At 45.4% G+C, this 27,893-nt stretch overlaps 2 protein-coding genes and 1 long non-coding RNA gene across 4 annotated transcripts in view; 1 reads left to right on the forward strand and 2 right to left on the reverse strand.

The window, feature by feature from the left end:
- LOC143301839 (uncharacterized) overlaps positions 1-19,949 on the forward strand; it is a 57,316-nt gene extending 37,367 nt beyond the window's left edge. The window contains exons 15-18 of one of the 2 annotated variants that reach the window (XR_013057850.1): positions 797-930; positions 6,263-6,371; positions 7,375-9,668; positions 10,264-19,949. Coding sequence is in view for 1 of the 2 variants with exons in the window: in XM_076616256.1 (XP_076472371.1) it covers positions 797-930; positions 6,263-6,371; positions 7,375-7,649 (518 nt within the window). In the remaining variant the exon portion in view is untranslated. Of the gene's footprint in view, positions 1-796; positions 931-6,262; positions 6,372-7,374 lie in introns of both variants that reach the window. The other variant, XM_076616256.1, reaches the window with a different exon arrangement.
- A 1,437-nt stretch (positions 19,950-21,386) lies between these two features.
- LOC143301844 (uncharacterized) lies at positions 21,387-25,435 on the reverse strand. Its single transcript, XR_013057853.1, has 2 exons — positions 25,338-25,435; positions 21,387-24,301 (listed from the first exon to the last, which is right to left on the reverse strand). It is a non-coding gene; the product is annotated as an uncharacterized LOC143301844 (long non-coding RNA).
- Positions 25,436-26,887: 1,452 nt separating this feature from the next.
- Positions 26,888-27,893, reverse strand: part of LOC143302032 (E3 ubiquitin-protein ligase mind-bomb-like) — a 14,970-nt gene continuing 13,964 nt past the window's right edge. The window contains exons 8-9 of the mRNA XM_076616519.1: positions 27,216-27,425; positions 26,888-27,052 (exon numbers count right to left, since the gene is read on the reverse strand). Of these exons, the coding sequence (XP_076472634.1) occupies positions 26,888-27,052; positions 27,216-27,425 (375 nt within the window). The remainder of the gene's footprint in view (positions 27,053-27,215; positions 27,426-27,893) is intronic.

Consider the following 27,893-nt stretch of genomic DNA (forward strand, 5'->3'; position numbering starts at 1 on the left):
AACACATACCTGAAATATTGATATAGACATTGCTTTAAAAAGTTTGGTTTTAGGGTTGTTGTTTTTTTACATTAAGCTATCCCCCCCCTCCCCCACCACCACCACCAAAAAAAAGAGGCCCAAATAGATTTGAGGAGAAAAAAAAGAAACTCATTCTTGAAATACAAGAATAGCACAATAACGAAATACACAGTAGCATTTCTGTTACGCAGACATACACAGAAACACATACACATGCATGAGTTCTCAACACACACCCCCGCATACAACACAAGCACTCCACCAATGAAAGCAATAAACAAAACATTTCACAAATAATAATTGGAGCCGTAAACTATCAGATTACAAGATATCGACTGGTATTCTTGTTCATCTTTTTGACAGTTGATAAGACGATTCTTCATATTTTTCTTACACACATGTTTATTCCTAATATCTTCGAAAATGAGTTGAAGGTTCTTCCATAAATTTCCACCAGAGTACAGGAAGCTAGAAAAGGGTGGAGATTTTTCCGATCTCCCAGGTCAACATATGTGCAGACCTGCTAGTTCCTGGACCCCCTTCGTGTGCATGCACACGCAGAAGATCAAATATGCACGTTAAATATCCTGTAACCTATGTCAGTGTTCGGTGGGTTATGGAGATACGAAAATACCCAGCATGCATGAACCACGACAGAGTCATCAGTAAGTCGATGTTGGTCGTGTAACGGAAAGAAGAAAGAAGAAGAAGATTTGTAAAGGTTGTTTCAAGGTCTTGGTATAAACTACTTCCTTCCCTCCGTCCTTTAATGCAGGGAAGTTTGAGAGTCGTGGGGAAGAGGCAGCCGGTGAACTGAGCAGACAACTGGAGACAACCAGGGCCCAGCTGAAAGCGGAGGAAGAGAGAGTGACCTCCCTTACAACGGCCCTGCAGCAGGCCAAGGAGGAGGTAATGAGGACGCACATTTGGCAAGAGTCGTCCCCCTTTAGCTCCTTGTTTCACTTTCGTTTTCTCAAGGACAAATCCGCACCACGTCTGCTAAGCAGAAACGTGACCTGCAGCGTTACCCAGTGAGATTTGTCTGGCCTTGAGTGTATGTGTATATATTTGTTGACCCTTGACTGCAGCAAACAACAGGCGCAATAGCCGAGTGGTTAAAGCGTTGGACTTTCAGTCTGAGGGTTCCGGGTTCAAATGACAGTGACGGCGCCTGGTGTGTAAAGGGTGGAGATTTTTCCAATCTCCCAGGTAGACCTGCCAATGCCTGAACCCCCTTCGTGTGTATACACACGCAGAAAATCAAATACGCACGTTAAAGATCCTGTAATCCATGTCAGTGTTCGGTGAGTTATGGAAACAAGAACATACTCAGCATACACCTCCCCGAAAGTAGAGTATGGCCGCATACCTGGCGGGGTAAAAACGGTCATACACGTAAAAGCCCACTCGGGTACATACGAGTGAACGTGGGAGTTACAGCCCACGAACACAGAAGAAGAAGAAGAAGGATACTGCTGCAAACCAGTACACTCGTCAGTCACCTCACTGAGGTAACCAGTACACTGGTCAGTCACCTCACTGAGGTAACCAGTACACTGGTCAGTCACCTCACTGAGGTAACCAGTACACTCGTCAGTCACCTCACTGAGGTAACCAGTACACACACTCGTCAGTCACCTCACTGAGGTAACCAGTACACTGGTCAGTCACCTCACTGAGGTAACGAGTACACTCGTCAGTCACCTCACTGAGGTAACCAGTACACTGGTCAGTCACCTCACTGAGGTAACCAGTACACTGGTCAGTCACCTCACTGAGGTAACCAGTACACACACTCATCAGTCACCTCACTGAGGTAACCAGTACACTCGTCAGTCACCTCACTGAGGTAACCAGTACACTGGTCAGTCACCTCACTGAGGTAACCAGTACACTCGTCAGTCACCTCACTGAGGTAACGAGTACACTGGTCAGTCACCTCACTGAGGTAACCAGTACACTCGTCAGTCACCTCACTGAGGTAACCAGTACACTCGTCAGTCACCTCACTGAGGTAACCAGTACACACACTCGTCAGTCACCTCACTGAGGTAACCAGTACACTCGTCAGTCACCTCACTGAGGTAACCAGTACACTCGTCAGTCACCTCACTGAGGTAACCAGTACACTCGTCAGTCACCTCACTGAGGTAACCAGTACACTGGTCAGTCACCTCACTGAGGTAACCAGTACACTCGTCAGTCACCTCACTGAGGTAACCAGTACACTCGTCAGTCACCTCACTGAGGTAACCAGTACACACACTCGTCAGTCACCTCACTGAGGTAACCAGTACACACACTCGTCAGTCACCTCACTGAGGTAACCAGTACACTGGTCAGTCACCTCACTGAGGTAACCAGTACACACACTCGTCAGTCACCTCACTGAGGTAACCAGTACACTGGTCAGTCACCTCACTGAGGTAACCAGTACACTCGTCAGTCACCTCACTGAGGTAACCAGTACACTGGTCAGTCACCTCACTGAGGTAACCAGTACACTGGTCAGTCACCTCACTGAGGTAACCAGTACACACACTCGTCAGTCACCTCACTGAGGTAACCAGTACACTGGTCAGTCACCTCACTGAGGTAACCAGTACACTCGTCAGTCACCTCACTGAGGAAACCAGTACACTCGTCAGTCACCTCACTAAGGTAACCAGTACACTTCACCTCACTGAGGTAACCAGTACACTCGTCAGTCACCTCACTGAGGTAACCAGTACACTCGTCAGTCACCTCACTGAGGAAACCAGTACACTCGTCAGTCACCTCACTGAGGAAACCAGTACACTTCACCTCACTGAGGTAACCAGTGCACTCGTCAGTCACCTCACTGAGGAAACCAGTACACTCGTCAGTCACCTCACTGAGGTAACCAGTACACTCGTCAGTCACCTCACTGAGGTAACCAGTACACTCGTCAGTCACCTCACTGAGGAAACCAGTACACTCGTCAGTCACCTCACTGAGGTAACCAGTACACTCGTCAGTCATCTCACTGAGGTAAGACAGAAACTTACGTGTCAGGATGTCGGTCGCTGTTCTTTATTTAGACTTGTTCCTCTTGGGTCTGTGTTACTTTTGTGCAGGCAAGGCCAACCACACCCCTTGAAAAATTACAGGGTGTACCAGTCATGTCTCTGATTCATGCCGCACTGATCTCTTTTCACCAAAGGTCACCAGTCGAGGGGTTAATGATAATGATGATAATAATGATAATGATAGTGTGGAGTGATGGCCTAGAGGTAACACGTCCGCCTAGGAAGCGAGAGAATCTGAGCGCGCTGGTTCGAATCACGGCTCAGCCGCTGATATTTTCTCCCCCTCCACTAGACCTTGAGTGGTGGTCTGGACGCTAGTCATTCGGATAAGACGATAAACTGAGGTTTAGCGCACGTAAAAGAACCCACAGCAACAAAAAGGTTGTTCCTGGCAAAATTCTGTGGAAAAATCCACTTCGATAGGAAAAACAAATAAAATTGCACGCAAGAAAAAATACAAAAAAAAAAAAAGGGTGGCGCTGTAGTGTAGCGACGCGCTCTCCCTGGGGAGAGCAGCCTAAATTTCATGCAGAGAAATCTGTTGTGACAAAAAGAGAAATGCAATACAATAAAATGATAATGATGATGATAATGATAATAATGATCTTCTTCGTCTTTGTGAATGGGTTGGAACTCCCATGTTCACTTTCATGTACCCAAGTGGGCTTTTACGTGTATGACTGTTTTTACCCTGCCATGTTGGCAGCCATACTCCGTTTTTGGAGGTGGGGGGTGCATGCTGGGTACGTTCTTGTTTCCATAATCCACTGAACGCTGACATGGATTACAGGATCTCTAACGTGCCTACTTGATCTTTTGCTTGCGTATACACGTGAAGGAAAAATCTCCACCCTTTACCCACCAGGCACTGTTACCAAGATTCAAACCCAGAACCCTCAGATTGAAATTCAACACTTTAACCACTTGGCTATTGTGCCCGTCATGATCATAATGATAATAGTAATAAAAACAATGATAGTAATAGTGATAATAATAATAATGATAATAATGATGATCATGAAATAAATGTATTCATTGTGGAAACACAGTTGACTTAGGAGAATGGCAATGCTGATCTCCACCAGACAGATTTCTGTTGAAAAATCCTCTTTGACAGGAAAACAAACACACTTGCAGCAAAAAGGGCAGCAAAGAATCATACAGATAGTATAAAAGATATATTGCCCATGGTCATACAAGGAAATAAGCAATATACTAGAAAGAGACTTTTATAGGTGCTTGAATTCAAGTCTAAAACCTCATCAGTTGACTCTCTCAGACTTTGGTCCAATTCGCAGACCAATTCTGAGTTTCATTCTCAGACTATTATGAAATTCATTACGGATCAAGTGTTGTTCTAATGTCAAGTGCATATGCTTTAGTAACCTGACAATTAACCATATAATTTTTGACTATGTGTGTCTTCGCAAGTGACTGAGAACGTTGATGTTTTTGACTTTTTGCATTCATTATCAGTTGTTTCGCTTGTCAGTTTAATGACTTCTCTTTTACGAAGTCCTTTAAATAATTTCCTGTAATTGTATTTAGATTTTTTTTTTTTCAAATTTCACCCTCATTTGCCCAGTTTCCCCCAACCCTCCATTCATTCACATCTTCCACCCCTTCTAACCGATAATACTCAAATGTATTCATAAATACTTTAACAAAATGTCTTCAATCACCGATATGTGTGACGGGACATTAAACAAAATTCCTCCTCCAAACACACTTGCAGACAGAAGTGGGAAAAAAAAGGAACAAAAAAACAACCCAAATAGGATGATGACAATCACGCTGACCCTGTGGAGAGCAGCCCAAATTTCACTCGGAGAAATCTGTTGTGAAAAAACTGTTATTCAATACAAAACGGTACAATATAGACTTGTACACATGGAATTAATTCAGAAGTCCTGATCATTTGAACACTGGACAACAGAAATAAAGACGTCCACACTTCTCGTCAGAATTTGTATTTGTATTTCTTTTTATCACAACAGATTTCTCTGTGTGAAATTCGGGCTGCTCTCCCCAGGGAGAGCGCATCGCTACACTACAGCGCCACCCATTTTTTTGTATTTTTTCCTGCGTGCAGTTTTATATGTTTTTCCTATCGAAGTAGATTTTTCTACATAATTTTGCCAGGAAGAACCCTTTTGTTGCCGTGGGTTCTTTTACATGTGCTAAGTGCATGCTGCACATGGGACCTCAGTTTATCGTCTCATCCGAATGACTAGCGTCCAGACCACCACTCAAGGTCTAGTGGAGGGGGAGAAAATATCGGCGGCTGAGCCATGATTCGAACCAGCGCGCTCAGATTCTCTCACTTCCTAGGCGGACGTGTCTTTGTCTCTTGGAAAGTAATCCGTTTTTTTGACCCTTTGACCCTCAGTCTGCACTTTTGTGTGAGCATCCTTGTGATGTTCGTTCTTCTGCTTAACGTCTATCCACATTTGTGATTTTAGACGGAAATCTGTCATCTCCCCCACCCCACCCATGCCTTAAACCATCACAACTTTCCCTGTTCCTCTCTCCTCAATAAGCTTGAAAAAAAAAATAAAAAAAAAAAAAAAAAAAAAAGGAGGAGGATATAAATTAAACAAACTAACCAGTCAACCAGTAGAATTTCAACAAAGAGCCAGTTGGGCTCCAAATTAAACTCTGAACTGTTTCAGACTGATGTTGATGATCATATAAGACATTTCTAATGGAAGCAGATGGAGCTGCAGATTTTATAAATGACATAGGTAAATATGGTTTTAACTGGTGACATTCATGGATGATATACATGGGAGTAATTTTATTGCCGAAAATGCAAATCACATTAGAAGTATATTTTGTTTTTATGGCATCTGGTCGTAGTGTGTATACCAGACTGGTGAGCCTTCTGCTACTGTGATGTCCTTTTGTTTTAAAAGAAAGCATCCTTGTGTGTGTGTGTGTGTGTGTGCGTGCTTGAAAGTGTGTGCTTATGTGTGTGTGTATGTGTGTTAATGTCTGAGTTTGTGTGTGTGTGTGTGTGTTTGCATACATTGAAATCTATACTATTTTGTTTTTTCATATCATGCGCTTTGAGCTTCAGGAGAGGCGCTATGGAAACGCCCTGTTGTTGCTTTTGTTATTTTAGAATTTTATTTTATGCATATATTTAAAAAAAGAAAGAAAAAAAAAGATTATTATTCTGTGATGAACAGGTGCAGTTTTTACAAGACACAGTGCGCAGTGAGTGTGAGGAGAGGTTTGACTTGACAGAGGCTCTGAGCGAGGCACGTCGAGAGTTGCTCGCCTTCAAACGACCCAACGGTACGCTCTTGTCCTCCAGGAACCCTCACTTCAACCTTGCAAAGCAATACAATGCAATGCAATACAATACAATGCAATGCAATACAATACAATGCAATACACTACAATGCAATACAATGCAATGCAATACAGTACAATGCAATGCAATGCAATACAATGCAATACAATACAATGCAGTACAATACAGTACAATACAATAGAGTACAATACAATACAGTACAATACAATACAGTACAATGCAATGCAATACAATATAGCACAGTACAATATGCAATGCAATGCAGTACAATGCAATGCAATGCAGTAGACAATACAATACAGTACAATGCAATGCAGTGCAATACAATGCAATGCAATGCAATACAGTAAAATACAATACAATGCAATACAATGCAATGCAATGCAATACAATACAATGCAATACAATACAATACAATGCAATGCAATGCAATGCAGTGCAATACAATTCAGTGAAACAGCACTACACAAGGTTCTGCTGACAAGGTTCAATCCTGTTTTCCCCAGAAACCAAATTATCTCCCTTCCCTTGTTTGGCAGCTCCCCCTCACCACCCCTTTCTTTTCAGTTGGTTACATTTGACTTCTTTTTTTTTCTTTTTTCTCTTTTTCTTTTTTTTCTTCTTTTTCTTCTTGCAGTTGGTTATTCCTTTTTTGTTCCTTTTACTCAGGTAGTTATATTCTTTCTTTCTTTTTTCAGGTGAATATTTTTTGTTGTTATTTTCTTTTAATTACTCTTTATATCTTTTTTTTTCTTCAGATGAATTTTTTTTTTTTTTTTTCTGCAGGTGATTTTATATATATATATATATATATATATATATATATATATTTTTTGTTTTTTTTTTTTTTTTTTTTCTATTTTTTGCATTGTTTTTTTTAGGCGGTAATAATTTTTTTTCTCTGCAAAGATATATGTAAAGATGAATAGATAGATATGTGTGTATTATAATTATATATATATATATTTTTTTTTTTTTATGCAGGTGGCTATTCATCAGGCAGCAAGGGGGGTAACTCCCCCCAGGGCGGGGAGAACGGTCTGGGACCCCTGAGGAAGAGTGTGAGCATCAGCAGCTTGCAGTCTGCCACAGGCTCCGCCCACTCAGACGACGGCTCCAGGAATAACCGGCAGGGCGCCCCCACCTCCCAGGTCAACGTCAGCTACAAGGGGGACAACTCCAAAACACCGCGGAAAAAGAATGCCGGCAGCGTGGACGATAACCGCAGGAGAATCAGTGCTCTCCTGGGCAGACCTTGATTGCTGTGGTGTCTGTGGTGGTGGTTTTTTTGGTTTTTTTAAATATTTTTTTATATAAACCATTTGGGAAACACTCCCATATTCCCTGTGCTTTTAGGGGTGTGGTACTTCACATTCCTGTGTATAGATTGTCCATGAACAGAAAAAAGAGATGAAATACTTCGCAGACTTGTGCATGGAAGTTAAAAGTTGAAGCTTCCACAGCCTTTCACAGCCATCAGGAGCAGTGAATTCATGTCCACTGTGTCTAGAAACGGGCATTTGGAAGGTGGGGCCCAGTCCTCTCCTTCCGCTGTTTTAACTCTTCCCCAGCCAAAGCCAGGGGGAGTGGGGGGGGGGGGGGAGTGAGGAAAACTGGAGTGAAGTGCCTTTCCCCAAGGACACAGACACCATGGCGAAACGGGGAGCCTCGAACCTTGATCACTGGTGAACACTGGACCACAAGTCCAACGCCTTACTGATACTGCCGTGCCGCCTGCTTGTGCGTGGAAGTTAGTGACGCATGAAGTGACCTCATCAACTGGGATGACCATGCAGTAAAGGAGAACCTCCAGTGAACACATCAACTGGGATGACCATCCAGTAAAGGAGAACCTCCAGTGAACACATCAGCTGGGATGACCGTCCATTAAAGGAGAACCTCCAGTGAACACATCAGCTGGGATGACCATGCAGTAAAGGAGGACCTCCAGTGAACACATCAGCTGGGATGACCATGCAGTAAAGGAGGACCTCCAGTGAACACATCAGCTGGGATGACCATGCAGTAAAGGAGGACCTCCAGTGAACACATCAGCTGGGATGACCATGCAGTAAAGGAGGACCTCCAGTGAACACATCAGCTGGGATGACCGTGCAGTAAAGGAGGACCTCCAGTGAACACATCAGCTGGGATGACCGTGCAGTAAAGGAGAACCTCCAGTGAACACATCAGCTGGGATGACCGTGCAGTAAAGGAGAACCTCCAGTGAACACATCAGCTGGGATGACCGTGCAGTAAAGGAGAACCTCCAGTGAACACATCAGCTGGGATGACCATGCAGTAAAGGAGAACCTCCAGTGAACACATCAGCTGGGATGACCGTGCAGTAAAGGAGAACCTCCAGGGACCACAGCAAAGGGAAAAATGTTTATGTGTGTGTGTCAAGACTTTGGAGATATTTTCGTTTTCTGTGTGATGACCACTCTGCAGTGTGGAGGGTCCACGTGGGGTTTTGAGACGACTTGACAAAGCTGCACACTCTTTACATACCTGTTCCCGGCATGAACCAGGCCAGAGAGATTCAGACACTTGCCGTGTTGATCAGGAACTTTTGAGCAACACTCTCAAAGACACATCTGTGATGTGGATGACCTGTGACTGTGTGGTCCCAGTCTTCCCATTGAAGTCTGTACCGTACTCAACTGTGGGTAAGAGTTGGCCAAGAGCCTTAAAAAAAACCCACCTCTGATGGGGTCTAGAGTCCCCACAGCAGTAAGTCTGCAATGTTGAACACTTCACTGTTGTGGCTGGTGCAGGGACAGAGAGGAGAGTGCCCTTGTGGTGAGGGACCAGTGACAACCGACCACATCCTTCAAGACTGTAGGATGCACGCAGCATCCAGGAGGAAGTACTGGCCAGCACCGACAGCAGTGGCAGCCAAACTGTACGGCACCCTGGAGGAGCTGCGACGGACGGCAGCCTTCATCGAGGACACCGGGCTGCTCATCTAATGGGAGGCGAACGAGGAAGAAGAAGAAGAAGAAGAAGCTGGTGCAAGGGAAAAAGTTGACCTTAACAATGATAGCCAACAGGTGGCTTAGCTCAGCCTTGTTGCTTGGTGTGTGAGAGAGCCTTCAGTTTTTTGTTTCATAGACGCTGCAGTGCTTTCTCACAGTAGTTCAGACTAAGCCAGTTATCTCCTTACTTACTCAGATGCTTTCATGCTGTCAGACGCATGAGGCAGTCAAATCGCTTTATTCTCTATGGTCCTCAGCCAGTTTGCTGGTGTCACCCCATCGTCTGTCAACAAGTCTGAGGTCTCTCTCTCCACTGTTTGCTGGTGTCACCCCATTGTCTGTCGACATGTCTGAGGTCTCTCTCTCCACTGTTTGCTGGTGTCACCCCATCGTCTGTCGACATGTCTGAGGTCTCTCTCACCACTGTTTGCTAGTGTCACCCCATCGTCTGTCGACATGTCTGAGGTCTGTCTCCACTGTTTGCTAGTGTCACCCCATCATCTGTCAACATGTCTGAGGTCTCTCACCACTGTTTGCTGGTGTCACCCCATCATCTGTCAACATGTCTGAGGTCTCTCTCTCCACTGTTTGCTGGTGTCACCCCATCGTCTGTCAACATGTTTGAGGTCTCTCTCCACTGTTTGCTAGTGTCACCCCATCATCTGTCAACATGTCTGAGGTCTCTCACCACTGTTTGCTGGTGTCACCCCATTGTCTGTCGACATGTCTGAGGTCTCTCTCTCCACTGTTTGCTGGTGTCACCCCATCGTCTGTCAACATGTCTGAGGTCTCTCTCTCCACTGTTTGCTGGTGTCACCCCATCGTCTGTCGACATGTCTGAGGTCTCTCTCCACTGTTTGCTAGTGTCACCCCATCATCTGTCAACATGTCTGAGGTCTCTCACCACTGTTTGCTAGTGTCACCCCATCGTCTGTCGACATGTCTGAGGTCTCTCTCACCACTGTTTGCTGGTGTCACCCCATTGTCTGTCGACATGTCTGAGGTCTCTCTCTCCACTGTTTGCTGGTGTCACCCCATTGTCTGTCGACATGTCTGAGGTCTCTCTCTCCACTGTTTGCTGGTGTCACCCCATCGTCTGTCGACATGTCTGAGGTCTCTCTCTCCACTGTTTGCTGGTGTCACCCCATCGTCTGTCAACATGTCTGAGGTCTCTCTCTCCACTGTTTGCTGGTGTCACCCCATCGTCTGTCGACATGTCTGAGGTCTCTCTCCACTGTTTGCTGGTGTCACCCCATCGTCTGTCAACATGTCTGAGGTCTCTCTCTCCACTGTTTGCTGGTGTCACCCCATCGTCTGTCGACATGTCTGAGGTCTCTCTCTCCACTGTTTGCTGGTGTCACCCTATCGTCTGTCTAAAAGTCTGAGGTCTCTCTCCACTGTTTACTGGTGTCACCCCATCGTCTGTCGACATGTCTGAGGTCTCTCACACCACTGTTTGCTGGTGTCACCCCATCGTCTGTCGACATGTCTGAGGTCTCTCTCACCACTGTTTGCTGGTGTCACCCCATCGTCTGTCAACATGTCTGAGGTCTCTCTCCACTGTTTGCTGGTGTCACCCCATCGTCTGTCAACATGTCTGAGGTCTCTTTCCACTTTTTGCTGGTGTCACCCCATTGTCTGTCTACAAGTCTGAGGTCTCTCTTTCCACTGTTTGCTGGTGTCACCCCATCGTCTGTCTACAAGTCTGAGGTCTCTCTTTGCACTGTTTGCTGGTGTCACCCCATTGTCTGTCTACAAGTCTGAGGTCTCTCTCCACTGTTAGCTGGTGTCACCCCATCGTCTGTCAAAAAGTCTGAGGTCTCTCTCACCACTGTTTGCTGCTGTCACCCCATTGTCTGTCTACAAGTCTGAGGTCTCTCTCACCACTGTTTGCTGGTGTCACCCCATTGTCTGTCTACAAGTCTGAGGTCTCTCTCACCACTGTTTGCTGGTGTCACCCCATTGTCTGTCGACATGTCTGAGGTCTCTCTCACCACTGTTTGCTGGTGTCACCCCATCGTCTGTCAGCATGTCTGAGGTCTCTCTCCACTGTTTGCTGGTGTCACCCCATCGTCTGTCAACATGTCTGAGGTCTCTCTCACCACTGTTTGCTGGTGTCACCCCATCGTCTGTCGACATGTCTGAGGTCTGTCTCCACTGTTTGCTGGTGTCACCCCATCGTCTGTCGACATGTCTGAGGTCTCTCTCACCACTGTTTGCTGGTGTCACCCCATCGTCTGTCAACATGTCTGAGGTCTCTCTCCACTGTTTGCTGGTGTCACCCCATCGTCTGTCAATATGTGTGAGGTCTGTCTCCACTGTTTGCTGGTGTCACCCCATCGTCTGTCTAAAAGTCTGAGGTCTCTCTCCACTGTTAGCTGGTGTCACCCCATCGTCTGTCAACATGTCTGAGGTCTCTCTCCACTGTTTGCTAGTGTCACCCCATCATCTGTCAACATGTCTGAGGTCTCTCACCACTGTTTGCTAGTGTCACCCCATCGTCTGTCAACATGTCTGAGGTCTGTCTCCACTGTTTACTGGTGTCACCCCATCGTCTGTCAACATGTCTGAGGTCTCTCACCACTGTTTGCTGGTGTCACCCCATCGTCTGTCGACATGTCTGAGGTCTGTCTCCACTGTTTGCTGGCGTCACCCCATCGTCTGTCGACATGTCTGAGGTCTCTCTCCACTGTTTGCTGGTGTCACCCCATCGTCTGTCGACATGTCTGAGGTCTCTCTCCACTGTTTGCTGGTGTCACCCCATTGTCTGCCGACATGTCTGAGGTCTCTCTCACCACTGTTTGCTGGTGTCACCCCATCGTCTGTCAATATGTGTGAGGTCTGTCTCCACTGTTTGATGGTGTCACCCCATTGTCTGTCAATATGTGTGAGGTCTCTCTCCACTGTTTGCTGGTGTCACCCCATCGTCTGTCAATATGTGTGAGGTCTCTCTCCACTGTTTGCTAGTGTCACCCCATCGTCTGTCGACATGACTGAGGTCTCTCTCACCACTGTTTGCTGATGTCACCCCATCGTCTGTCAGCATGTCTGAGGTCTCTCTCCACTGTTTGTTGGTGTCACCCCATCGTCTGTCTACAAGTCTGAGGTCTCTCTCCACTGTTTGCTAGTGTCACCCCATCGTCTGTCGACATGACTGAGGTCTCTCTCACCACTGTTTGCTGATGTCACCCCATCGTCTGTCAGCATGTCTGAGGTCTCTCTCCACTGTTTGTTGGTGTCACCCCATCGTCTGTCTACAAGTCTGAGGTCTCTCTCCACTGTTTGTTGGTGTCACCCAATCGTCTGTCTACAAGTCTGAGGTCTCTCTCCACTGTTTGCTAGTGTCACCCCATCGTCTGTCGACATGACTGAGGTCTCTCTCCACTGTTTGCTGGTGTCACCCCATCGTCTGTCAGCATGTCTGAGGTCTCTCTCCACTGTTTGCTGGTGTCACCCCATCGTCTGTCTACAAGTCTGAGGTCTCTCTCCACTGTTTGCTGGTGTCACCCCATCGTCTGTCGACAAGTCTGAGGTCTCTCTCCACTGTTTGCTGGTGTCACCCCATCGTCTGTCTAAAAGTCTGAGGTCTCTCTCCACTGTTTGCTGGTGTCACCCCATCGTCTGTCTAAAAGTCTGAGGTCTCTCTCCACTGTTTGCTGGTGTCACCCCATCGTCTGTCGACATATCTGAGGTCTCTCTCACCACTGTTTGCTGGTGTCACCCCATCGTCTGTCGACATGTCTGAGGTCTGTCTCCACTGTTTGCTGGTGTCACCCCATCGTCTGTCGACATGCCTGAGGTCTGTCTCCACTGTTTGCTGGTGTCATTCCATCGTCTGTCAACATGTCTGAGGTCTCTCTCCACTGTTTGCTGGTGTCACCCCATCGTCTGTCAACATGTCTGAGGTCTTTCTCACCACTGTTTGCTGGTGTCACCCCATCGTCTGTCGACATGTCTGAGGTCTCTCTCACCACTGTTTACTGGTGTCACCCCATCGTCTGTCGACATGTCTGAGGTCTGTCTCCACTGTTTGCTGGTGTCACCCCATCGTCTGTCGACATGTCTGAGGTCTGTCTCCACTGTTTGCTGGTGTCACCCCATCGTCTGTCGACATGTCTGAGGTCTCTCTCACCACTGTTTGCTGGTGTCACCCCATCGTCTGTCGACATGTCTGAGGTCTCTCTCCACTGTTTACTGGTGTCACCCCATCGTCTGTCGACATGTCTGAGGTCTCTCTACTGTTTACTAGTGTCACCCCATCGTCTGTCGACATGTCTGAGGTCTCTCTCCACTGTTTGCTGGTGTCACCCCATCGTCTGTCTACAAGTCTGAGGTCTCTCTCCACTGTGTGCTGGTGTCACCCCATCGTCTGTCTACAAGTCTGAGGTCTCTCTCCTCTGTTTACTGGTGTCACTCCATCGTCTGTCTACAAGTCTGAGGTCTCTCTCTCCACTGTTTGCTGGTGTCACCCCATCGTCTGTCGACATGTCTGAGGTCTCTCTCACCACTGTTTACTGGTGTCACCCCATCGTCTGTCTACAAGTCTGAGGTCTGTCTCCACTGTTTGCTGGTGTCACCCCATTGTCTGCCGACATGTCTGAGGTCTCTCTCTCCACTGTTTGCTGGTGTCACCCCATCGTCTGTCTAAAAGTCTGAGGTCTCTCTCCACTGTTAGCTGGTGTCGCCCCATCGTCTGTCTAAAAGTCTGAGGTCTCTCTCCACTGTTTGCTGGTGTCACCCCATCGTCTGTCTAAAAGTCTGAGGTCTCTCTCCACTGTTAGCTGGTGTCGCCCCATCGTCTGTCTAAAAGTCTGAGGTCTCTCTCCACTGTTTGCTGGTGTCACCCCATCGTCTGTCTACAAGTCTGAGGTCTCTCTCCACTGTTTGCTGGTGTCACCCCATCGTCTGTCGACATGTCTGAGGTCTCTCTCACCACTGTTTGCTGGTGTCACCCCATCGTCTGTCGACATGTCTGAGGTCTCTCTCACCACTGTTTGCTGGTGTCACCCCATCGTCTGTCGACATGTCTGAGGTCTCTCTCCACTGTTTGCTGGTGTCACCCCATCGTCTGTCGACATGTCTGAGGTCTCTCTCACCACTGTTTGCTGGTGTCACCCCATCGTCTGTCAGCATGTCTGAGGTCTCTCTCCACTGTTTGCAGGTGTCACACCATCGTCTGTCTACAAGTCTGAGGTCTCTCTTTCCACTGTTTGCTGGTGTCACCCCATTGTCTGTCTACAAGTCTGAGGTCTCTCTCTCCACTGTTTGCTAGTGTCACCCCATCGTCTGTCGACATGTCTGAGGTCTCTCTCACCACTGTTTGCTGGTGTCACCCCATCGTCTGTCGACATGTCTGAGGTCTCTCTCCACTGTTTGCTGGTGTCACCCCATCGTCTGTCGACATGTCTGAGGTCTCTCTCCACTGTTTGCTGGTGTCACCCCATCGTCTGTCAACAAGTCTGAGGTCTCTCTTCCACTGTGTGCTGGTGTCACCCCATCGTCTGTCAACAAGTCTGAGGTCTCTCTTCCACTGTGTGCTGGTGTCACCCCATTGTCTGTCAACAAGTCTGAGGTCTCTCTTCCACTGTGTGCTGGTGTCACCCCATCGTCTGTCAACAAGTCTGAGGTCTCTCTTCCACTGTGTGCTGGTGTCACCCCATCGTCTGTCAGCAAGTCTGAGGTCTCTCTCCACTGTTTGCTGGTGTCACCCCATCGTCTGTCAACAAGTCTGAGGTCTCTCTTCCACTGTGTGCCTGCCAGTTCATCTTGGGCCATCCTCATTTTCTTCTCCCCTGTTTTTAATGTTTGAGCAACAAACTGCATATGGCTTCATGTGCTGCTTCATTCGCTGCTTTTAAACTGGAGGTGTTTTCAGCTCAGAATAACAGTTAGTTTGTTTTGTTTTGTTTATCTTCCCTTCTTTCACTGTTTGTTAATTGTATGAATGTTTACCACGCTTGTTTCCCCAGGGTATAACACCAAACACTACCCATTGCACCAGGTTGTTTGATAACCCAGACAGGATGTAGCAAATCAATAAATGAATGAATTGTCACGTGGATTATTTGATAAAGTATTGTTGATTTCATTTGATTTGATATCACTCATTATGCATCAAATGTGCAACATCCAATATCCATGTTTAGAAAACACACCAACGCATTTAAAAAAGACAAACAATGAGAAACAACAACAACAACAACAAAACAGTTGTTTTTGAATTGTGTAGTGCCTAACACACTTTAGAAATATTATTTTAAAATGCAGCTTTCTTACAGACTGACAGAAACCAAGAGTAATTAATGTCATCACAAGTCTGGTATCCATTCTTTCAGAGTACACAAGAGTAATTAATGTCATCACAAATCTGGTATCCATTCTTTCAGAGTACACAAGAGTAATTAATGTCATCACAAATCTGGTATCCATTCTTTCAGAGTACACAAGAGTAATTAATGTCATCACAAATCTGGTATCCATTCTTTCAGAGTACACAAGAGTAATTAATGTCATCACAAGTCTGGTATCCATTCTTTCAGAGTGTCATCTTTATGTCAAAATGGAAGCATGTTGGGGCACAGTATTATATTGTATTTTATGGTATTACCTCACAACAGATCTCTCTGTGTGAAATTCAAGCTGCTGTCCCCAATTCAGCGCAACCAGTTTTGTTTCGGGGGGGGGGGGGTTTCCTATCAAAGTGAATTTTTCAACTCAATTTTGCCAGGGACAAGCCTTTTGTTACCATGGGTTGTTTTTTTTGTGTGCAAAGTGCCTGCTGCATATGGGACCATGATTTGTCATCTGATGCTAATGACTAGCGTCCAGACCACCTCTCAAGTGGAGGGAAAGAAAGTACTGGCAAAGGTGGGATTTGACCCTACGCTTTCAGATTCTCCTGTTTCTTTGGCAGACCATGCTACCATTAGGACAGCATTAACACTCCACTTTGCATTGTCTCTCAGAAAGTTTTGTCTCTTTTTTTTCTGTTTTTGTTTTGTTTTGAAATCCAGTTAAGAACATGTAGTAAAGCAGTATTTAATTACACATACTTAACCATGACCCACTGGTGCAGACTCCGGCAGGGGTCTGATTCCTGTCCTGTGCAAACTACTACCCGCCTATGCCATGAAAACGAAAGTAGCTACGGCCGGTAACCTCCCGAAGTAGGTTACCTCCCCTGTGCATCCCTGACTAGCGCCCTCTTTTTCTGGCAGCCATCTTGACTCCTGATCCTGTGCTCTTCATACAGCTAAGTTTTTTTTTTTCGTATTTCTGTCTGTCTATCGATTCTTTGACACTCATGTTTTGTATCTGACGAAGACTTGTGTCAGGTCCCAAACTTACTTAGCTCGTTTGGCCAATCAAATTTCTACATAGGTACAGAATTTCCCCCCGTGTCTAAAGACATAAAACACATTTCAGGGTTGGGCCGAAAAAAGAATGGGAAGGAGTTAAACGCATAGTGCCAGACCTTAATTGCTGTGATGAATGCTTGACCTTAAATGCTGTGATAAAGATTTTTAACACTTCATTGCCTGGAGCATTGTTCTACACTGTACAGTAATGATGATTCTTCAGTGGTCCTGTTTCAGGTGATGATCATTTTCCAATAGTCCTGTTTCATGTCATGATGATTCTTCAGTAGTCCTGTTTCATGTAATGACCATCCTTCGATTGTCCTGTTTCATGTAATGACCGTGATCCAACTGTCCTGTTTCATGTAATGATCATTCTTCAGTAGTCCTGTTTCCTGTGAGATTTGGGCTGCTCACCCCATGGAGAGCACGTCACTACAGTGCAGCACAACCTTTTTTTTCTGCCAGCAAGCGCATTGGTTTTCTTATCAAAGCCTTTTTTTTTCAACATAATTTTGCCGGGGACAACCCTTTTGCTGCCATGGGTTCTTTTGTGTGTGCTTAGTATATGTTATATATGGAACCTCAGTTTATCATCTCATCTGAAAGACTAGCGTCCAGACCATCACTCAAGGTCTACTGAAGGGGTGGTGGGGGGGGATACTGGTAAGCGTTGGGATTCGTTCCAGATTCTCTTGCATCTTAAGCATGCACGTTACTAGGCCGCTAACTCAGTAGGTAAACGCAGCGCAGCGTTGGAGCTCCACGCAGACGCTACAAGGACCAACTGAAGCAGCAGATGTCACGTAGCGAAACTGACCACCACAGCTGGGAGACACTGGCAGCAAACAGATCTGCCAGGAAAACTTCCACCAGGAAAGCCGTCAGGAAATTTGAAAAGGAAAGGACACAGACAGCCAGGGAAAAACACGAGCGGAGAAAGGAGGCAACATCTCAAGCTCACCCCTCCAGCGACCAGCCAACCTTCACGTGCGCCAGCTGTTCCCGACAATGCAAGTCCAGGATTGGCCTGTACAGCCACCAGAAGGCTTGCCTCACCCGGACTAGACCTTATTTCCAGTGATCTTCGGATACGAAGAAACTGCCATCATCAACTCAGTAGTGTATTTGCTGTGCAGAATGTGCAAGGCGTAAAAGGCAGGGTAACCAAAAACGGGTATACGTGGAATAATCCGCTTCTTTTTTTTTTTATAGTCTTTTTTTTCTTTTTGGGGAAATTTTGCAGCAAACACATGCAAAAGAAGAAGACCAGTTCTCATGTTTGGCTGACGTTTGCAGTGGTATGGATTTGATGACATAAAACCGAATCCGTTGTTAATTCATTGCCTGATAAAGAAAGCAGGAATTGTACATTGTTCAGTGAACATCAAAGAATAGGCCTGCAGTGAAACATTTTTCTATTTTTTTAGAATTTTTTCGTGTGGTATTTTTGGAAGAAGTTTAACTTATACTGTTCTGATCTTTTTTTTCTTTCTTTCTTTCTTTCTTTTTTTATTTATTTATAAAAAAAAAAAAAATACAGAAATGATCAGATTTTATTGATGTCAACCATGTTTTGCTCTGGTGATTGTCATGACTATGTGAGTGTGCTCTGTCATGGAATTAATGTGGATAGGAATCCATGTTGGTAGGATGTTGGTGTTTTTTGTTTTTGTTTTTTACTTGCGTATGTTGACAAAGTGAATTTATGCAATGACACAGTGTGTGTGTGTGTGTGTGTGTGTGTGTGTGTAAGTGTCTGTGGTAAACATTAGATGATGGCGTTTTTCTCGGCTGCTACAGGTTTCACAGGAACAAGTCTCGACAGGATGGTGGGTATGAATAAGACCTTTATAGCCCCCCCCCCCCCCCCCCACCCCCACCCACCCACCCTTTTTGATGATGTTGCAAGTGGGATGAGAGGTCAAGGAGGTCAATGATCGGCAGAATGAAAGAAAAATGTTGGATAGAGACCGTATCTTTCATCCAGTTTTAATCAGACCTGGTAAAATGTTGGATAGAGACTGTATCTTTCACCCAGTTTTAATCAGACCAGGTAAAATGTTGGATAGAGACCGTATCTTTCATCCAGTTTTAATCAGAAATGTTGGATAGAGACCGTATCTTTCATCCAGTTTTAATCAGAAATGTTGGATAGAGACGGTATCTTTCACCCAGTTTTAATCAGAAATGTTGGATAGAGACGGTATCTTTCATCCAGTTTTAATCAGACCTGATAGAATGTTGGATAGAGACCGTATCTTTCATCCAGTTTTAATCAGAAATGTTGGATAGAGACGGTATTTTTCATCCAGTTTTAATCAGACCTGATAGAATGTTGGATAGAGACGGTATCTTTCATCCAGTTTTAATCAGAAATGTTGGATAGAGACGGTATCTTTCATCCAGTTTTAATCAGAAATGTTGGATAGAGACGGTATCTTTCATCCAGTTTTAATCAGAAATGTTGGATAGAGACGGTATCTTTCATCCAGTTTTAATCAGACCTGGTAAAATGTTGGATAGAGACCGTATCTTTCATCCAGTTTTAATCAGAAATGTTGGATAGAGACCGTATCTTTCATCCAGTTTTAATCAGAAATGTTGGATAGAGACCGTATCTTTCATCCAGTTTTAATCAGACCTGGTAAAATGTTGGATAGAGACCGTATCTTTCACCCAGTTTTAATCGGATCTGGTATTGTGGCTGGCCATGGGTACAACATGAATCCCTGAAGAAATCATAGGTTAAAGGTCAAGGTCACAACATGGCTTATGATACCACATGAAAGAGAAAGGTTGGGGTTTTTTTTAATTTTATTTTTATAATCTTCATAAAACGTGGTGCAGTGATTGGCCATGGTTACTAAAAACAAAACCTGTGAAAAGAAGCAAGGTCAAAGGTCGAGGTCACGACATGGTGTGTTGGGAAAATGCAAATGCATGGTAGAAGGTGAATGGATGTTTCATCCAATTTTTCATTAAAAATGGTATATCATTCTGCTTTTGGCCAGAACATCAATGCTTTGTAAATTTAGAGGTCAAGGTCATATCAGTGTGTGTCTTTTTGCCAGATCATCTCATTTGCTTTTTTTTTTTTTTCCATGATACCTTTTGTTTGGATTGAGTATCACACACGAGTCTTGAAAAGCCTTGCCTCTCTTGTTATTTGTTTGTTTGTTTCAAGCTGTGAACACTGCTGAATAAAATGTGTCAGATTTGTCCACAGCCTGCTGCCATTGTTGGTATCTTTTGCTTTGTGGTGTTGGTCGTGCATGTGGTCAGTGGTCAGTGGTCTGGTCTGTGGTCTGGTCTGGTCTGTGGTCAGTGGTTGTGGTCAGTGGTTGTGGTCTGGTCTGTGGATGTGGTCAGTGGTCTGGTCAATGGTCAGTGGTTGTGGTCTGGTCTGTGGATGTGGTCAGTGGTCTGGACAGTGGTTGTGGTCTGGTCTGTGGTCAGTGGATGTGGTCTGTGGTCAGTGGATGTGGTCAGTGGATGTGGTCAGTGGATGTGGTCTGTGGATGTGGTCAGTGGATGTGGTCAGTGGTCTGGTCAGTGGATGTGGTCAGTGGATGTGGTCAGTGGTCTGGTCAGTGGATGTGGTCAGTGGATGTGGTCAGTGGTCTGGTCAGTGGATGTGGTCAGTGGTCTGGTCAGTGGATGTGGTCAGTGGATGTGGTCAGTGGATGTGGTCTGTGGATGTGGTCAGTGGATGTGGTCAGTGGATGTGGTCAGTGGATGTGGTCAGTGGTCTGGTCAGTGGATGTGGTCAGTGGTCTGGTCAGTGGATGTGGTCAGTGGATGTGGTCAGTGGATGTGGTCTGTGGATGTGGTCAGTGGATGTGGTCAGTGGTCTGGTCAGTGGATGTGGTCTGTGGTCAGTGGATGTGGTCTGTGGTCAGTGGATGTGGGGTCAGGCACAAGCAGGTCTGCACATGTGTTGACCTGGGAGATGGAAAAAACCTCCACCCTTTCCCCACCAGGCGCCGTTCCCAACGCTTTAACCACTCGGCTATTGCGCCCGCCCTTCTTTTATCCGTGTTGTCAGGCTGGGTGTGTGGGCAGTTTACCAACACACCTGTTGAGCATCTTTCTCTTCTGATTTCCTGAAGAGGATCATTGTGTATGGGACTTGTGCTTCATAGTAAGTTCATATCGTTTTTGCCATCATTGTACGTAGTGTGTCGAAAATAAATAGAAAAAAAGATTGAACACACACACACACACACACACACACACACACACACACACACACACACACACGCACGCACACACACACACACACACACACTCACACACACACAAGCACACACACACACACTCACACACATACACACACACACACACTCACACACACATACACACACAAGCACACACACACATACACACACACACACTCACACGCACACACACACACGCACTCACTCACACACACACAAGCACACACACACATCCACACACACACACAAGCACGCACGCACGCCCACACACACACATACACACACACACACTCACATACACACACACGCGCGTGCGCGCTGATGTCGCAGGTACAAGTCAACAGACTTAATGTGCAATGGTCAGGCGCGTTCCACACACACACACACACACACACACAGAGGCCATGTCATCCGTAATTCAGTCAGGACTTGTGAATCAGTTCAGTTCAATCACTTTATTCCATTGAAACTGCTTTTCAACGCAGCGGGGGTACCCACATAATTCACATACCAACATGTAACAGACAGTGCACACGGGGAGTGGAAACCTGTATATACATGATAGTCAGTCGTGTCCGACTATGACCATCAGAACAGCAGAGGAGGCAACTGCTGTCCCGACTATCTGGGCTAGAATTGGATTATAGTGGAGAGTGTCTTGCCCAAGTACATCCCCACTCTCTCGGCCAAGAGGGTTTCAGGACAGTCGGCGTTGGGATGGTTCCCAAAGGCCAACTAGCCCCCCAAGGCTGCAGCACTAAGAGCCAGTGCAATTTTGCCTCCTAGTTTGAGAGTCATAGTCCTTCACAAAAGACTAAGCTGTAAGTGATTTCCCATTGCAATGGAGAAACCATTGATAATACAGCTCTCACTTTGCTCTGTGTGTGTGTGTGTGTGTGTGTGTTGGGGCTCATGTACGTTTATGTGTATTTGACTGTGCTTTCATATCTTTGAAACTGCATGTTTGGTGTATATCTGTTATGCATATGTGTGTGTATGTGTGAATGTGTGTCTGCTTTTTTTTAATTATTTTTTTATACATTTATTTGCTTATTCATCATCATTGTTGTCTTTTTTTATTTATATATTTTATATATATTTCTTTTTAATTATCATTTATTTATTTTAATTATATTATTATTATTATTGTTAGTTAGTTAGTTAGTTAGTTAGTTAGTTAGTTAGTTTAGTTTAGTTTAGTTTTTGTACGCTTATAGTTGACTTCATCAAGTTTTTGCACCTTATACATATTATTATTAGTAGTTGTAGTTCTCTTTTTTTATGTATTTATCTGGCTTTTTTGTTGTTGTTTTTTCCTCAAGGCCTGACTAAGCGCGTTGGGTTACGCTGCTGGTCAGGCATCTGCTTGGCAGATGTGGTGTAGCGTATATGGATTTGTCCGAACGCAGTGACACCTCCTTGAGCTACTGAAACTGAAACTGAAACTGTTGGCCCAACTGCCTAGTGGTAACACACCCGGCAAGGCAACAAGAAAACTCTGAGCACCCAAGTTCGAACCTCACACTTGGCAGTATATCCCCCCCCCCCCCTCCACTGGACCTTGAGTGGTGGTCTGGATGCTAGTCATTCTGAAGTCCCGCGTGTAACGTGCACTTTGCGCATGTACAAGACCCCGGCGCTACAAAAGGGTTGTCCCTGGCAACAACAACAACAAAATAATAATAATAAATAAAAACTCTGCCAAAAAAAAAAAAAAACCCACTTTGATTGGAAAGCAGATACACTTTGCAGGCTGGAAAAAATAAAATGGTGGCGTTGCGTTGTTGGGCTCTCTTCCTTGGGACAGCAACCCAAATTTCACACACAGAAAATCTGATGTGACAAAATGTGATACTATACAATTCATTCACCTCGTTGGGGGAGGAGGGACCCTCCCCCCCCCCCCCCCCCCCACTGAACTCCCCCCCCCCCACATCCCTCCCCCCCCACACACACACACAAGAGAGAAAAAGAAGAAAAACCAACAATACTGTAGCAAAAGTCTAAAGGCCATGTGTAAAAATAACACACAACATTGCCACTAAGGAAATTTCTACACTGAAAACCACAGCCAGCACGATACATTATTTTATTTACAGAATGAACCAAAGAAACACATAGCGTTTACCAGTTTGGTCAGTCTAGATGATATGAACACACACACGCACACACACACGCACACTGCATACATACATACATTTTAACACACATATCTATTACATTGCGGCAGCACGTGCAAAAGTCAACAAACATTTAGCGTTGAGCACAAAGAAGCTATGTGACCCAAAGTTTACTGGCCAACTCTGCAAGTGTCTGTATCTCCCGGGCCTGGTTAGCGGTGGAATATCATCATGGAAGAAAGCGTGGGGTTCAGCCTTGTCACGAAGTCCCCAACCTACAGTGAGCCCTTGTAGCGACATCGTCATCATCATCATCATCGTCATCATCATCATCATTATCATCATCATCCTTCATCATCATCATCGTCATCATCATCATTATCATTCATCATCATCGTTCATCATCATCATCATCCTTCATCATCATCATCATCATCATCCTTCATCATCATCACTAAAAAAATGAAATAGGATTAAAAAAAAAAAAAAGAAAAAAGAAAAAAGAAGTAATAATAACTAATTTAAGTCCAAGTTCCTACAGCCTCTCATGCTTGGTCTCATGGTGATTTCAGTGTCGACCCCCTCCACTTCTATGCTTGGGGTGAGTCCTGTGAAGGTCTTCAGTGTCGGCTGATTCATGGGGCACTGTTGTGGCAGTCTCTATTCTTGCAGTCTGGCTCTACGACTAAGCCATAATTGTCGTCAGTAGTGGGTGGGTGGGGGGAGGGGGGACGTAGTAGGCGATATCAGAACAGACACTACTGAACTCCACAGAAGTGACGCAGCAGGGTGCGGGGTCTCCTCTGGTGTGTGGCCTCCTGGTGACCCACACACTGACTGTTCCCTGCGGACTGCCGACGCTGGGACTGCGGCAGATGAACCTGGGTGTGGCTGTGTACGGAGGAGTTGGAGGGAGGAGGGGGGGTATGGGGGGAGGGGGGTGTACCCTTGAACGAGCGGCGTGGGGGTAGGAAAGCTGTGGAAAGCAGAGCAGATGATGGGACAGGTTAAAAAAAACAACAACAAAGGTAAAACCAAAAGCCGGATTGATTCAAGCAAACTACATGGTCTGCACCAAGATTTCACGTTCTGAAGGCCAGTTTCACGCACCGCCTTTCTTTCCATGCAACATCACTCTCCTCAGGCTGAGATGGAATCGGGTGCCAAGAGTTCCCTTCAAAGCGGATCCCTTCACGACTGCTTGCACTGTTCCTGCAGCTGCTGCTTAGTGGCATCTGAAATCACAACGGAAGGGAGGTGGGTTGGTAGGTATACCTGTGTGTCTGGCTGTGAACACACTCACCACACACACACACACACACACACACACACACACACACACACACACACACACACCAGTATTACATGACTTGTACATGGCGCGATTTCCACTGCACAAATGCTGCTCATGGCGCCCAACATGATCTAGCTAAAAGCAGCCATGGCAGAAAAAACACAGAAGCTCTCTATCGACAAAAAACAACAAGAAACAAACAAACAAAAAGCATCCATTGCTTTCACACAGATCAATAGTCATGTACAATTATACATCGGTATTTTTCCAAACCCTATCAAACAACAGAATTCTCAAGTAAATATAGCGAAGATTGAATTGAAATACGTTTCATAAGAGAAACATTGTACACACACACACATGCAAACACACACACACATACACACACACATACCACACACACACACACACCACTCACACACACACAAACACATACCACTCACACACACACGCACACACACATACCACACACACACACACACACACATACCACTCACACACACACACACACACACTGACTCACTGACACACACACACACACACACAACACACACACACACACACATTGACTCACTGACTCACACACACACACACACACTGACTCACACACACACACACACACACACTGATTCACTGACTCACACACACACACACACTGATTCACTGACTCACACAGGCACACACACACACACACTGATTCACTCACACACACACACACACACACACACACACACAACACACACACTGATTCACTGACTCACACACGGACACACTGATTCATTGACTCACACACACACACACACACACACACACACACTGATTCACTGACTCACACACACACAACACACACACACACACACACACTGATTCACTGACTCACACACACACACACACACACACACACACACACACTGATTCACTGACTCACACACACACACACACACACACACACACACACACACACACACACACAATACCTGGCACGTTATGAAGCACAGCCGACACAGCTTTCTCCAGCTGATCAGCGGACGTGGCCACACCCTGCCCTCCGCCCTTGGTCTTGATCACCTGGGGACTGGCCATCATAATGGTCATGATCATGGTGATAATGATATTGTGGATCACCTGGGGACTGGCCATCATAATGGTCATGATCATGATGATGATATTCTGGATCGCCTGGGGACTGGCCATCATAATGGTCATGATCATGATGATAATGATATTGTTTATCACCTGGGACTGGTCATCATAATGGTCATGATCATCATGATAATGATATTCTGGATAACCTGGGGACTGGCCATCATAATGGTCATGATCATGATAATGATATTGTGGATCACCTGGGGACTGGCCATCATAATGGTCATGATCATGATAATGATATTGTGGATCACCTGGGGACTGGCCATCATAATGGTCATGATCATGATGATGATATTCTGGATCGCCTGGGGACTGGCCATCATAATGGTCATGATCATCATGATAATGATATTGTGGATCACCTGGGGACTGGCCATCATAATGGTCATGATCATCATGATAATGATATTGTGGATCACCTGGGGACTGGCAATCATAATGGTCATGATCATCATGATAATGATATTGTGGATCACCTGGGGACTGGCCATCATAATGGTCATGATCATGATGATAATGATATTCTGGATCACCTGGGGACTGGTCATCATAATGGTCATGATCATGATGATAATGATATTCTGGATTACCTGGGGGGTGGTCATCATAATGGTCATGATCATGATGATACTGATATTCTGGATCACCTGGGGAATGGCCATCATAATGGTCATGATCATGATGATAATGACATTCTGGATTACCTGGGGGGTGGTCATCATAATGGTCATGATCATGATGATAATGATATTCTGGATTACCTGGGGACTGGTCATCATAATGGTCATGATAATGATATTGTGGATCACCTGGGGACTGGTCATCATAATGGTCATGATCATGATGATATTGTGGATCACCTGGGGACTGGCCATCATAATGGTCATGATCATGATCATGATATTGTGGATCACCTGGGGACTGGCCATCATAATGGTCATGATCATGATCATGATATTGTGGATCACCTGGGGACTGGTCATCATAATGGTCATGATCATGATAATGATATTGTGGATCACCTGGGGACTGGCCATCATAATGGTCATGATCATGATCATGATATTGTGGATCACCTGGGGACTGGCCATCATAATGGTCATGATCATGATAATGATATTCTGGATCACCTGGGGACTGGTCATCATTATGGTCATGATCATGATAATGATATTGTGGATCACCTGGGGACTGGCCATCATAATGGTCATGATCATGATATTGTGGATTACCTGGGGACTGGTCATCATAATGGTCATGATCATGATAATGATATTGTGGATCACCTGGGGACTGGTCATCATAATGGTCATGATAATGATATTGTGGATCACCTGGGGACTGGTCATCATAATGATCATGATAATGATATTCTGGATCACCTGGGACTGGTCATCATAATGGTCATGATCATGATAATGATATTCTGGATCACCTGGGGACTGGCCATCATAATGGTCATGATCATGATAATGATATTGTGGATCACCTGAGGACTGGCCATCATAATGGTCATGATCATGATAATGATACTGTTGATCACCTGGGGGGGTGGTCATCATAATGGTCATGATCATGATAATGATATTGTGGATCACCTGAGGACTGGTCATCATAATGGTCATGGTCATGATAATGATATTGTGGATCACCTGGGGGGTGGTCATCATAATGGTCATGATCATGATAATGTTATTTTGGATCACCTGGGAACTGGTCATCATAATGGTCATGATCATGATATTGTGGATCACCTGGGGACTGGCAATCATAATGGTCATGATCATGATAATGATATTGTGGATCACCTGGGGACTGGTCATCATAATGGTCATGATCATGATAATGATATTGTGGATCACCTGGGGACTGGCCATCATAATGGTCATGATCATGATAATGATATTCCGGATCACCTGGGGACGGATCAAGATAATGGTGATAATGATGACGATCATAATAATAATGATAATAATAATAAGTGACATGAAACTGTAGGGAGAGCTGGACAGTACAAGGTCTTCAGAGAAGAAGCCCCCCTCAGTCAAGTGTTTCGGCCCTTAACTCCTTACAGTCCAAGGGGGCCGGGCTGCACCCAGGTCATGACTCCTGGATGCCCTTGTATTGCCGCCTTTCTTTTTTCCTTCTTCTTCTTCTTTCCCTGGTCCTCAGCAGGTTCGAACCCGCGCCTCCAGGGTGGTCGCCACATCAGGTCTGTGTCACCTTTTCTGGCAGACGTTTTAACCACTGAGCCATCGTACGCCTAGTTTGAGTAGGGAAATTTGGTTCTTTCACTCCACAGATTTCCCGACAGGTTGAGTACACGATATCTCCGCAGGTGGTTAAATTAACCTGTGTTCCAAGGTGCTCTTTCCTATCAGAGC

The sequence above is a fragment of the Babylonia areolata genome, chromosome 28 (genome assembly GCF_041734735.1).
Source record: "Babylonia areolata isolate BAREFJ2019XMU chromosome 28, ASM4173473v1, whole genome shotgun sequence".
In the NCBI taxonomy this organism is placed as follows: domain Eukaryota; kingdom Metazoa; phylum Mollusca; class Gastropoda; order Neogastropoda; family Buccinidae; genus Babylonia; species Babylonia areolata.